General features: G+C 32.7%; 1 protein-coding gene across 1 annotated transcript; it reads right to left on the reverse strand.

Annotated features, from left to right (window-relative positions):
* Positions 1-7,184: 7,184 nt before the first annotated feature.
* LOC110661364 (putative F-box/LRR-repeat protein At3g18150) lies at positions 7,185-8,821 on the reverse strand. Its single transcript, XM_058136837.1, has one exon. It carries the CDS (start codon positions 8,354-8,356, stop codon positions 7,346-7,348), a length of 1,011 nt encoding a protein of 336 aa, XP_057992820.1. The 5' UTR covers positions 8,357-8,821; the 3' UTR covers positions 7,185-7,345.
* Positions 8,822-14,316: the final 5,495 nt, after the last annotated feature.

The following is a 14,316-nucleotide window of genomic DNA, read 5'->3' on the forward strand; positions in this document are numbered from 1 at the left end:
AACCTCACTTTCTCAACTTTCATAATACTTAGCTTGGTACATTTTATCAATAATAACATAAAATACTAGATATATGTCAAATAACAAAAAAAATATATTTTTTAAAAAATAATTTTTATGAAAAATATTTTTCACATATAAATTATTTTTTATGAAACAAATAGAGCTTTAAATGTTATGATTTTCGATATCAGAAATGAAATTTCTTATTTTGTGGAAATCATGTGCTAATAAGTAATAAATTACAAAGATATTATATGAATTAAATATCTATATCAAAGATCACAAATAACAAAAAACTTGGAAAGATTTGTGAGTTTCGAAGTTTTATTCCAAAAAGTAGCATCAAATCAATGCTTGAATTTTATCAAACACTTAATTCTCCTTCCATCTTAAAATTTGGATCTATTTTTATTTAGATAGAGTTACCTAACCTACAATTTCACAATGAAAAATGTGATTATATATTTTGTTCACCAGTTTTGCACTACTAATTAATGCAATACAATAGTGTCTAGTATTATTTATAATAAATATTAAATTGCTTTGATAGATGCACACTATTACTCATAGTTCAAAACATTATAGCCTAATCTCAGTGCTTCATGAATTAAATCATTATTTACTGCATGTATTATAAGAGTGCACGTCATCCCTATATATTCCACCAATTGGAGCTCATTGGAGTTTCCAACCGTAATCACACAGTGTTCATGAATGACCCCTCAAACCTTCTGTTCAAAATCATCTATAATGTTTTTGTTCATGGAAATTGAATAAACCCAATCTTGCAACAAGTTTCTTGTAGTCCTATAAAGCTGCTCTGCTAATTCCAGTTGTTCTTGCTCACCGTCTCTTTTCATTTGTGTAATTGTCCATTTTTTTCACCCTAATCTTGAATATTTTGCCTGGCTTGCTTTATTGCATTGTGACATTCAGCCATCATCATAAGATTTTGCCCGATTTGATGACCATTTTGTATCTATTTTGGGCTAGCATCATCCTGCAAAATATTATATTGTTGTAGCAAGAGCTTAAATATCAAAATGTAAAAGAAGAAAAAGAACCTATCAAAGTTCAAGACCTACCATAAGTAGCTTCAATAAATCTTTTAAGCTCACTCATAATATAAAAATAGAAAAGAAGAAAAAGAACCTATCAAAGACTCTCAAGGTACATAAAACTAAATAGAAAAATAGAAACAATAATTCACCAACAACTAGAAAACTGATTAAAATTTAAGAATAAAATCATTCTAAAGAGCATGTGAAATGAAATTACTGGCTCCACATCAATCTTTCTTTTTTTTATTGCCAAAACCAAAGTTTTTGATTTTTTGACAGTTTTGCTACTCTGACCAATAGAAAAATAACAAAGAAAATCCTTTTTTTTCTTTCTTGAATTGGATCCACTTCAAACATGTCTCTGCCAATGTATATACACTCTTCACTGTATTTTGATGATCAGTTAGGTAGACATGATTTTCATATTTTGTGACAAATGCTTAAGAGTCTTATTTGTTGACATTGCTGAATCAACTATTACTCATATTTCAAAACATTATAGCCTAATCTTGGTGCTTCATGAATTAAATCTTTATTTGCTGCATGTATTATAAGCGTGCACGTCATCCCTATATATTCCACCAATTGGAGCTCATTGGAGTTTGCAACCGTAATCACACGGTGTTCATGAATGACCCCTCAAACCTTCTGTTCAAAATCATCCCTAATGTTTCTATTCATGAAAATTGAATAAACCCAATCTTGCAACAAATTTCTTGTAGTCCTATAAAGCTGCTCCACTAATTCCAGTTGTTCTTGCTCACCGTCTCTTTTCAATTGTGTAATTGTCTATTTTTTTCACCCTGATCTTGAATATTTTGCTTGGCTTGCTTTATTGCATTGTGACATTCAGTCATCATCATCACATTTTGCCCGATTTGATGACCATTTTGTATCTATTTTGGGCTAGCATCATCCTACAAAATATTATATTGTTGTAGCAAGAGCTTAAATATCAAAATAGAAAAGAAGAAAAAGAACATATCAAAGTTCAAGACCTACCATAAGTAGCTTAAATAAATCTTTTAAGCTCACTCATAATATAAAAATAGAAAAAAAGAAAAAAGAACCCATCAAAGACTCTCAAGGTACATAAAACTAAATAGAAAAATAGAAACAATAATTCACCAAGAACTAGAAAAATGATTAAAATTTAAGAATAAAATCATTCTAAAGAGCATGTGAAATGAAATTACTGGCTCCACATCCATCTTTCTTTTTTTTATTATCAAAACCAAAGTTTTTGATTTTTGACTGTTTTGCTACTCTAACCGACAGAAAAACAACAAAGAAAATCCTTTTTTTTTTCTTTCTTGAATTGGATCCACTTCAAACATATGTCTCTGCCTATGTATATACACTCTTCACTGTATTTTGATGATCAGTTAGGTAGACATGATTTTCATATTTTGTGACAAATGCTTGAGAGTCTTATTTGTTGACATTGCTGAATCAACTAAAGATGGAGTTTATGATTGTAAAATATAGATATGAAGTGAAACAGTTATAAATCTCTTAAAATCAAATCCGTAAAACTTAATTTAATTCACCTACTCATGCATATATACATGTGTCTCGGCGTGTGTATACATGTCTGCATATATAGATATTGAGATGTATATAGAATTAATTAAAGTGTATATGAAAACTGCATTAATCTAAATGTAAATATATTTGATCTAATGGTTGTTAAGTTAATTTTCATATGAACTCAAATTTATAATAGTCACACCCTTAAATTTTTAGAACTGTCCAACATATATAATGACCACATTTGTACTAATGTCACAAGTTATATAACATGGAAATTGAATATGAAACTTTTTGACATTAAGCAATCCTACAAATTTCTACCAAACTTGTGGGAATTGAGTAATGCTATATTCATCAAGTGGATTTGCATTTATCAATGTCTTTCTTTATTTTTTGAACCTTATTATATTAATTATGATAATTAATTGAATAGTAATATTATAAAAGCATTTTTTTAATGATAAATTATATAATTATCCTACTTGATTTACAATAAATGCGATCATAAAGCGTTAGTGAGATTAGAGATTGGACAAACAAAAATTAATATATATATATATATATATATATATATATATATATATATATATATATATATATATATATATATTGATATTTTATGATTTGAATTTGAAAAGGTGAGGAATCTTCAAGGGCAAGTATTCAATTTGAAGAGGGCATTATTGTGGCAATAGAAGGAGAAGTTATATAATGAATTAGTTATTCTATGTAAGTCACTATATATGAAATGGTAAATTAATTATAGAGTAACAATTAAGTTATAACATGTCTCATAAAATTTAATTTTATTCATGTGTTAAAAATAATTTAAAAAAAAACTATTAGTTAATTAATTTTTTATGAGATCTATCTATTATAGATTCAAAATATAAAATACGTAAGATATATGTATTTAATAGGTGAATCTCACATGTGTTTTAGATTCATCATATATCAGGTCTAGAAAAAAAAAAGTTAACATAGGAATTAAGGATTTAAGTTCTAATAATAATTTTTTTTCTAATTATTTTACTCATCATAAATTTATAGTAGAAAGGTTTGCCACTATTGTAGCAAGCAATAACAACAACATGTTTTTATATTTGTTTAAATTAATATTCTTATTGCAACTAATTGAACAATAACTTAGTTAATTCAGTTATTTATATATATATATAGGTTAATATATATAATTATTTGAAAATAAAGGAAGGCTTAATAATTCTATGATTTAAAATTGGAAAGATAAGGAATTAATTATGTTATAATGCATTAAAAACATATTAAGGTTATAAGATGCGTTACCCCTAATCTAACGCTTAGATCGTTATTTTCTGTTTTAACAGTTGAGACTTGAGAGAGAGAGAAGATTTAAGCTTAAGATTGGAAAGATTTATTTATTTTTATGATAAATACCCCTCTTAATTTTAAAAATTCTAAAATTATATTTTAATTATAAAATTTTCATGATAAATCTCATTTTCTCTCCTATTTTCATTGATTTATAATTTTTTTTAAACTTTTTTTTTAAGTTATAATTTTTTTACTTGATTAATATATTTGTACTTTCGCTTTTGTTTTCTCATAATATTTGTGTGCGAGAGACTTTACTCATTTTAATAAAATCAAAACTTATATCATAAAATTTATGTTTTAAACAATATTGACATTTTTTCGGCATTTATTGTTATTATAATAAATTAAATAATTGTTAATGAATTAATAATACTTATAGAATTAAGAATATAGAATTATAATAGAATTTAGAATAAGTATAATAACCATTAAAATTTTAATTTATATTAATTATAATAATATTAAAAATTAAAATTATTTATAGATTTTATAATAAATAAGTCATCGAAAAAAATTATTAATGATTATTTTTCATAGAATTGTTTTTTATTAAGAAAAAATAAATTCAATTAGTTAATGTAAATTTTCTTTATTATTAAATTAATTATTTGTATTGAACAAAATACAAAATTTATACTTATTTTACAATAAAATTGGTATTAATTTCTTTTCTTTTTGTAATCTTATTTTATTATTGATAGAACTTTAATTATCTAATTGACCGATTATATACGTAGAAAAATAATCTGTTTACGTAGAAAAAAAATATGTTTTAAAAATTTTAAATTTATTATTTTTATTATTTTCTCTATAAAATAGATATTTCTTATTTAAATTTTAAATGGAAAGTTTGAATTACGTATACTTTTTTTGATAATAAGATAATATTAAAATTATTAAACATAATAATAAATAATAATTTAATTATATCAAAATAAAATAACATTAAAAAAATTAAATCCTAATAAATTATGATATAATGTAAACTCATAATAGGATTGTATTAATACTCATAATATGATTACATAAACCATAACATATATGCAATGTTAATTAAGAATGAAATTATAGTAGGATTTCTAATACAAGTAAAATTATTTTTAAAATAGGATTAAAATTTTAATTTATATTATTAATATTAATTAATTTTTATAGAGTTATTTTTGTCTTCAAAAGTTCACCTTCTCATTCTTACTTTTATATATATTACCCTTGAAAAATCATAACTTAGAAGAAAAGACACAAGAAAATTGATATACTAATTATCAAGAAATTTTAGTTGGGCCTTGGGAGGTAGTCTTTGACAAAGCTGCAAAGCGCTTTTTTCAGTGTCAACAACAGGGTCCCACCCCTTGCTAAATCGTACGCCATCTGCAATACTTGCCATATAACTCGTTCTTATTTCCACCTTCTCCAGTGCAATGTGTAACGGTTCAGAAGTTCTCCACTCCTATTCTTGGCAGTTGGCAAGGCCGTCACAAGCTGTCTCTTGCCCTACGAAGCTAACTAGTATGAATCTGTACAGGTACGTACCAGAAACCTCGAAGATGCTTAATATATGGGCTTATGCGAGCTTGCCAGATATGGGGAGGCTGACCTAGGGGCCCTGGCCAAGGGGGACCTAGGTGCCGCACGGGGCTAGAACTCCCGTCCCGTAACAATGTGGTATCAGAGCAGGCCCCAGATAATGCGAATCACGCCAAGCGCCCCAACGGGACCGGGGTAGGCAGGGTGCCGATGGCGACAAGGGTGTTGCTAGAATCGGGTGGGCGAGAATGTCAGGCCTCAATGGGACAGAGGTAGACATGGGTTTCTCAATCCCACATCGGACAAGAAGGGGGTCGATCCGAGGGACAAGTGCGGCCTATCATGCAGCGTCTGGCGAGCAACGTGATGAATCTTGGCAAAGGCATTTTAGAGGATGTCTGCGTGCGGAAGTGGGTGAGTGCACTGGCAAACTGGTGGCCAATATGCTGCTCAAGTGTTTGCGTTGGGCGAGCGCAACGAATGGTGTGTGGACTCCTATGTGCGAGGGAGTGTGATCAAGTTGCGCAGGGAAGCGACGTGAATGCACGCAAACGAGGGCGTTTGCGGGATTGGGTGGGGGAGAATGTAACGGTTCGGATGTTCCCCACTCCTATTCTTAGCAGTTGGCAAGACCGTCACAAGCTATCTCTTGCCCTAAGGAGCTAACTAGTATGAATCAGGTACGTACCAGAAACCTCGAAGATGCTTAATATATGGGCTTATGCGAGCTTGCCAGATAAGGGGAGGCTGACCTGGGAGCCTGGCCAAGGGGGACCTAGGTGCCGCACGGGGCTAGAACTCCCGTCCCGTGACAAATGGCACGGTCAAAAATAAACATCATAAACTCCATATTAGCTTCATCATCTTCAAAACCAGATAAAAGGAACTCCTTGAGGTTTTTGTGTGGAGACATTGGAATTGTTTTTCCCCTCGCCCTTCTTTCCGTAGGATATAATTTGGGTAATAACTGCAATTCACAAACAAAACCTCATCAGCATCATTATCTGATTTCAACAGTATTGTAATTATGCAAAACTAGACCCATGTATGCCTTTCAGATTCACTAGAAAAGTTGCTATGAATAGAGTATCTGCAATAGCAGTTAAGCATGAGCCTGCATTTTAGTGACCACACTAGAACCAAAGAATAAACTCTTGACAGTAGAAATTCTAGTGCATTTGGTTTTGTTGTGCAAGCTGCTTTTGCAATTCACTTTTCTAATCTAGCAAGTTGATTCGATCCACTACTTTTTGGAATAAAACTTTGAATCCTTCAAACCCAAAAATCTGATTCAGAAGCCCATCAATCTTTCTTTGGAACTTCCAAGCTTTTCGTACAGGTGATCTTTGAGGTATGGATATTTTGTTCATATAATATGTTCTCTAACAAAACTGTATGAATGGTGATGCAGAGAACCACAAGATAAAGTAGCAATATTTTACTTTGTAAATCTTTTAGCTTTGTAATGCAATGCATAATTTGACACCCACAATGTCAACCTTCTTATGCACTGAAAACACAAAAATAGTATACATAAGGAATCAAGTCAACATATCAAAGAAAGAACCTCGAGATTTTTAGCAAATACCAATAGAAATAATACAATAAATAATGTCGTCATAAGTTAAAAATGCAATCAACCACACATTAGAAAATCTAATGATTTCGAGAAAATGCAATCAACTTGCATATATATGGAATACTCACATGTAACTCAAGCCGATGCAATAACGGAGATGCCTTCAAAAAGGAAGTGGCTGTATTGTAACATAGTGACGTAGGGTGTACACCAAAATATCGCAACGACAATTGTTTTAATTTACAGAAATGAGGGACCTCATTGATCAACCTTGTCCCCTGAAGAATCACCAACCTAGCAGTAAATGACTGAGCTTAAGAGAAAAAAGCAGCATATTTAAATACGTTTTGCTTACCTCGAAAGAACTAACATCCATCATCAAATGCTCAAGCTGGGAAAGATAGATTGCAAACTGACCAAAAACAAAATCTTTCCTTTCCGGATAGGGCAAACCTAAATAACTTGTACATGGATATTCAAACACTTCACAAAAAGAAATGGCGCATACATTAACAAGCTGTTGAGCACCTTGGAGAGAAATGTTTATCTTTGGCCCATTATACTTAAATGCAATCAAATCTGGAGCAAAAATTTCCATATTCTCTAAGTCACGACATATGAAAATCTCTAAGAATTTCAACTTTAAGTTCTGACCAGTATGCTTTGCATTGATTAGTTTCTGACAGTTAAACAAAACAAGGCGTTCAAGAGAAGAACAAGCAGATAAAATGGTTTCAAACGAACTGTCTGTAGTGTGTACACAATTTAGGATTATTTCTTTAAAAGACTTTAAGCGATTCTTTGCAATAAGAGGAGAGACAAGAACAGAGGAAATGCGATCCAATTGAAGCAAGTAATACGTCTTCCCCTTTGATTCATCACCGTACCGACGTGGGATAATTTCATTCTTCCAAAAGGCATCAAAACTGAAGTTCAGTTCAAGTCGAGAAACCCCAGTGGCAATTGCAAAAGCAACCCAAAGGTCAATATGACAGCTTGAATTTTCTAATAATGGGTAATGGATGCTAAATTCATGTAGATTTGAACCCTTGTAAAGCTTCAAAACTTGATTGACCATTTTTATATATGCTTCCCTGTCCAACTGTGGAAAGATTTCTTCTAATTCAAAATTAAGTTTTGGGATGGAAGTCCATAAATATCGCCATCTTCTGGAAAGGAAGCTAGTGGCTACTGCCTCCCTCAGCCTCAACAGTGACAAAATGTGCAAGAGGATGTCATCGGGCAGAGAACTAGTATGATCTTCCAATGCAACCCTTCTACAATACTGATTATGCATATATTTTATGAATATTCAAGCAAACAACAATAAGAAAATCAAACAATGAACACCCAAAGGAAACATAGTACATTATTTAGTATGAGTATGCAACAAAGAGAATTCCTTGTAGTGACAACTAATGTAAACATGTGATACTACATTGTAATCTGCTTCAAGCTATTTCTGGTAGAAATAAAATAGAAAATACAATTTCAATGCCATTTATAATCAAAATAGCCTTTCAATACTGAACTGCAACTTAGAAGTACAAAACTCAAATCAATTTGTAGATTCCTTGAACCAATTGATTAGTAAATGGCTAACATGATATATGTATTACTTATATTAATTCCATTCTCTTCATAATATCCAAAATAATTTTATGAGAGAGAGAGTGGGAAGCATTTTAGACAGGGTTCATTGTAATACCAATTCTACAAAAAGAGAAAAATTAGGAAAAAGGACAATCTTCACAGTGTGCTCCAATCCCAGTGATTGCATACAGTTTCTGAAAATTCAAAAAAGTTTCATCATATAATAACATGATCAGCCTAGAAAAGCTAATAATGGGTTACATTGCAACCTGATATTAGATGGAAATTTTGAACAACTTGAGTTTGCAAAAGCCTACTAGTGATAATTATCTTGGGTTAAATTCAATAAAAACTTGAAACTAAACTAGACTAACCTTGGATTTTTTGAAGTGCCAAGAATATCGCTTTCTCTTTGGCCTCAACCAAATAATCTTCGATTTTGCAAAATCCAAGCTGCAAAGCTTCCTCTCCCTATTCCCCATTAACTAGAGTTTCTCTTTGGCAACTCTTTCTAAATTACTCAACTGTAAAGCATGGCCCAAAAATAATCAAACATCAATGTAAAAGAAGGATGGAAATAATCAAACATCAATTAAAAACATAAAACCCATCTCAAAAATAAAATTAATAATCAGTATATGCAAGCCAAAACTACATGTTTAACAAGAAATCAAGGCATAGTTAAGAATGAAGATGCTTATGTAACACCCCTATTGGCATTGCCTGGTACATTTTACTGTTCCGGTGACCGGTGTTGGTCCGGACAAGTAAAAGAAGTAAAACCACATCTAAGACACCTAAATAAGCTCTGAACGCAAATAATTAGTAATTGCCAAATAGTTAAGTATAAATAAGAAAAATAGAACACAAGAAATTAAATGAGCCGGGAGTCACAGATATGGGTGATCTTCTCGGGAAATGACTATGAGGTCAGTCTAAACTCAAATTTCGAACCGTAAAATGTGACGCTGCGGTCCTTAGGACTATTGCAAACATAGTGGAAAAGAGAAAATCACAGAAAAGAATAGTTAACCAGGTCAAATAATTAGGTCAGAGATCCGGAAGAAATATTAAATTATTTGCAAACCGAATCGAACCGGTGAGGGGCAATTTGGTCAATTCACCTCTAGAGCTGACTCCTAACTTAACTGTCTAATAAAATCAGAGAAAAGAAAATTTCGATATCAAGAATTAAATTAAAGAACTAATGAAAAAATAAATGCAAAAGAAAAAAAAAGAAAGAAAAAGGTTTATTTACATCATGCATGACATAAGAATGATGCAATAAATTTCATATTTAAATAATTGAAATTTTGCGGATAAATCATAATAATTAAAAGATAAAAATAAAAAGAAAAAAAAATTCATTTCATCTTCCTCACTAAACCAGCCGGCACCTCTCTCTCTCCCACTTCTCTCACCACAAACCACCATGGAAGCTTGAGATCAAGCTTGCAAACCCCCATTAAACCTCACTTTGTCCCCAAATTTTCCCATTAAAACTTGTTAGACCAACTTGAGAAGGTGATTAAAGAAGAAAAGAAAAGAGGAAAAGGGAAGAAATTGAAAAGTTGAGATTCAAGTGGAGATAAGTAATTGAATTTGAAAATCTTAGTTTATATGTTGTGTTTGTAGCTCAATTAAACTAGAAATCAACTTAAAAATCAAAACAAAACAATTGTTGGGGGAGTAATATGGAATTCAGCCAGCTAGGGTTAAGGTTTGAGATGAATGAATTTGGTGGATTTGAAAGGTTATTTGAGGTGAATTAAGTGTATAGATCATGAATATACACTTTAAATTGCATTAGAGTTGAAATTTATGTAACTAGGGTTTTGAGCATGTGAAAAATTGGAAAAAAAGTTGAAAATTAGTCAATTGATGTAGTTGACCTTATTTGAGTTGAGAAATGGTCAATTGTGACCATTTGTGGTGTCTATGAATTGTTGGAACCAAGTTTCAATTTGGATAGGTGAAGGTCAGTTTGCAAGCAGCTTGACCTAGGTCCCTTTCAAGGACCAAAACTGAAAATTTACTAACCCAATTCGTATAAGGCCAATTGAGAATGAAAATAGATACAAAATGTCACATTTTTCATTTAGGAATCATGCCCAGAAAGTGATCATAACTTAGTGAACAATCAGACCAAATCCGGAATTGGGCACACTGCCCTGTACAAAAATGACCAAATGAATAGTAGTTACGTAAATGACCACAACTTGGTATAGGAAGGTCCAAATGACCTGAATTTTATACCGATAAAAAGATGAGACATAGCCCTACAACTTTCATGAAGAAAACAAACCTAAACTTTGACTATAACCTGTCCAAAAAGTCACCTGCAGTCAATGTACAAAAATTGCTAAAATCCAGGAAATGTCCAGAATTTTGGGTAACACCAAATCTGGCCAGACATGTTCAAATGGCCATAACTAGAGCTACAAAATTACAAATGGAGTGATTCAAAAACGAAAATAAAGTTAAGACAATAAGGAACAACTTCTATGAAGAAAACTTAGCCAAATTACTACAGCAACTTGACCAATGAAACAGTGTAAAATAGGACACCAAATTTAAAATTTTGGAATTTCACCTAAGAGACTTAAGATTTGAGGAAAACAACCAAAACCAACAAGTTAGGTAACCAAAATGTGGTATGTGGGTGAAATTAAAAATTTCATACCTATTAAGCATTAGAAAGTCAACAATTTGACTTGAATAGTGTCATAAATAGATTTGAAATTATTTTTGGATTAATGATAAATTATGATACTGAAACACTGTAAAATTGTGTGTTTCAGTTGAAAAGAATACCAGGAAAGAACCCGAGGCATCGAGTCAAGGCCATGAGGCGACTCGCATAAGGTTTGTGCACAACATAAAAATTGTCTTTAAATTTTCTTTTGCAATTTGTGTGAAATGAATTATGATTTAATTGTATTGAAAATTGTGATTGAAAGGAACAATATGCTTTTGACTTAAATTGTTGAAAGTTTACTTATATGTGTTTGAAATGCCAATAAATGTTTAGTAAATTGCTAAGACAGTTTTGAAACCACAGTGTCATGACCATATATTTGAATACCTCACTAGCATGACTAGTGGGAGGAAATAGTTTTGAATTTTGATTCCCTCTCTGGCTGAAGTGTTGAGATGTATGCCAGTAGAGGAAGAAATTTGAATGGGTACCCATATATTTGAGCTAGCTAGCCTTATGATTTCTCATAAGCCTTCGGCTATTGAGATGAGTATTGTTCTGAATGGTATGATATAATTGTGTGTTTTTATGAAATTCGTTTTGAGACTTCCTAAATGAAATTGTCTGGACTAAAAGTTTATAAATCATGTTTTGTATCTTTCTTTCATTTTCAATACTGGATTTGAATAAATGTGATTTGAATTACGCATAAATGTTATTTTAGTATGTTGTGCACCACTGAGTCATAGTACTCAGCGATGGCTGTTATTGCTGTCACAGATATAGAGATTAGAGGAGCAGCAGAGTGAGCTGCTGAGGATCTTGGAGCCACATCCCTGAAATTTTATCGGGTATATTTTATACCCTGATTGTAATATTTATTTTGGTGTATGTAAATATATGTACATGTATAAACTGGTCATGAGCAGTTGTATAGAGTTTGTAATAATATTAGTTTGGATTTTCTCATGTATATTTTGGATGATGAATGTAATTTGATTTTACTTTAATGAAAAATGAATGAAGTTATTTTGTGATATATTTTGAAGACAATTGATATGAGAATTATTTTGAATTTTGGAGTTGGGAAAAATTTTGATGTTGATTTTGTTGTGGTAGTGTTTGATTTGATGAAATGAGATATTGAAAGTGTTTTTACAGGTTTTTGAAGAACTGTTTTCTTAAAATACAGACGGCACTCTGCCGAAATTTTTTCAAAAATTTGCCTAAAAATAAAATGGACAAAAATTTGAACTAGTTTTTAAACTTCTATTAAATGTAAGAAAATGCTCACCACTTTTAAAAAGTAAGAAAATGGTTTTAAAATCCCTTGTAGGGTACTTAACGAGTTATCGGTAGGTGAAGTTCGGTAGTTCATTAGGTATTCTACGGGATCATGTTATGCCCTACAGAGGGGTAAGCTGTGACATGTTTTAGTGGTATCAGAGCGAATTTTTTTTTAAGCATGTTTTAACTTGTGAATTTGTGTCTTTTCTTTGATAAGTACAACTGCTCAATGTCCTTATTTGTTACATACAATACATTACATCATGAATATGAACTAACGGAGGGAAATCTCCTTGTGTTATTTGTTCAGGAGATATTCTAACTCCAAACTGAAATGGAGGAAGAGGATCGCTCTGTTGAGCAGTCGGTAGAGACTGAGGCCCAAGGGGAAGCCCCAGCTCTCCAAAATGTCAGTGGGTCAGTGGCACCGGCCCCACAAATGCCGCAGTTTCCTGTACAATTCGCCCAGCAGATGGCTACAATGTTTCAACAGATGGCTGGGGGTATGCCTGCTCAAGCTCCACCCTAGACTTCTGTGGTGCAACCTCAGGCTCCAATCAGACAGTATGACAAGCTATTGAAATATGGGGCGACATAATTCAAGGGTACAGTAGACCCTCTAGAGGTAGAGCAATGGCTGAAAAGAATGGACAGAGTATTCAAGAAATTGCACTGCTCGGATGAACTGAAATTTGAGTATTCAGTGTCGCTACTTCTAGGGGATGCGTATGACTGGTGGAAGACTATCCCCCACAGCTTGGCAGAACTGCCAGTATTGACCTGGGACGACTTCATCAGAGAGTTCAGACAGAAATATGTCCCAGATGCATATGTGAATCAGAAACTGCAAGAATTTCTGAGTCTGAAACAAGGCAAAAGATCAGTGGCAGAGTATGAGAGGGAGTTCTCCCGCTTAAGCCACTATGCTGGGAGTCTTTTGTCTACCAGCAAAGAAAGGTGTAAGAGATTTGAGACCAGTTTGAAGCCCAGTCTGAGGATGCAAGTAGTAGGATTCAGACACAGTAACTTCTCTGAGCTCATCTCTCAGGCACTTGAGTTAGAAAGAATTGAATTAGAAGCGACACCAGTGAAAGAGAAATATGAGAAGACTGAAAAATCAGAGAAAGATAAAGGGGAAAAATCACTAAAGCAAAGTCCCAGTGGTACATCTGGAAAAAAGAAGAAATTTGGGGGACCAAGCAGAGGTAGAGGTGGAAGGTTCGGAAGGGGCAGATTCTCTAGACATAGACTCCCTAGATCTAGTTAGTAGTCGACTAGGGGTTCATATCCTCCCCGCCCTTGTGAGACCTGTGGCACGACTCATGGGGGAGAATGTCATTAGGCAACAGGAGCTTGCTTTAACTGTGGAGGCAAGGGCCATCTTGCTAAGGACTGCACCAGTGCCCTTAGATTTGGTCCAGCTCATACTACTGTAGAAGGATCCATTTAGAGTCCTGCTACCAGAGGTTCACAACCGGTTAGCAGAGGAAGAGGCAGAGGTAGAGACAATGCTTTTAGCGATCGAGTGCAGTTGATCGGCCAAGACAAGGGAGTGCTCGGCCGAGTTTACACAATGAGACAGTGGGAAGAGGCTGAGACTTTCGATGTAGTAGCCGGTACATTCTCTATCTCTGATCAAGATGTATTTGTACTGTTTGATCCGGGTTCAACCTACTCAT

This window comes from Hevea brasiliensis, chromosome 15 (genome assembly GCF_030052815.1).
Source record: "Hevea brasiliensis isolate MT/VB/25A 57/8 chromosome 15, ASM3005281v1, whole genome shotgun sequence".
In the NCBI taxonomy this organism is placed as follows: domain Eukaryota; kingdom Viridiplantae; phylum Streptophyta; class Magnoliopsida; order Malpighiales; family Euphorbiaceae; genus Hevea; species Hevea brasiliensis.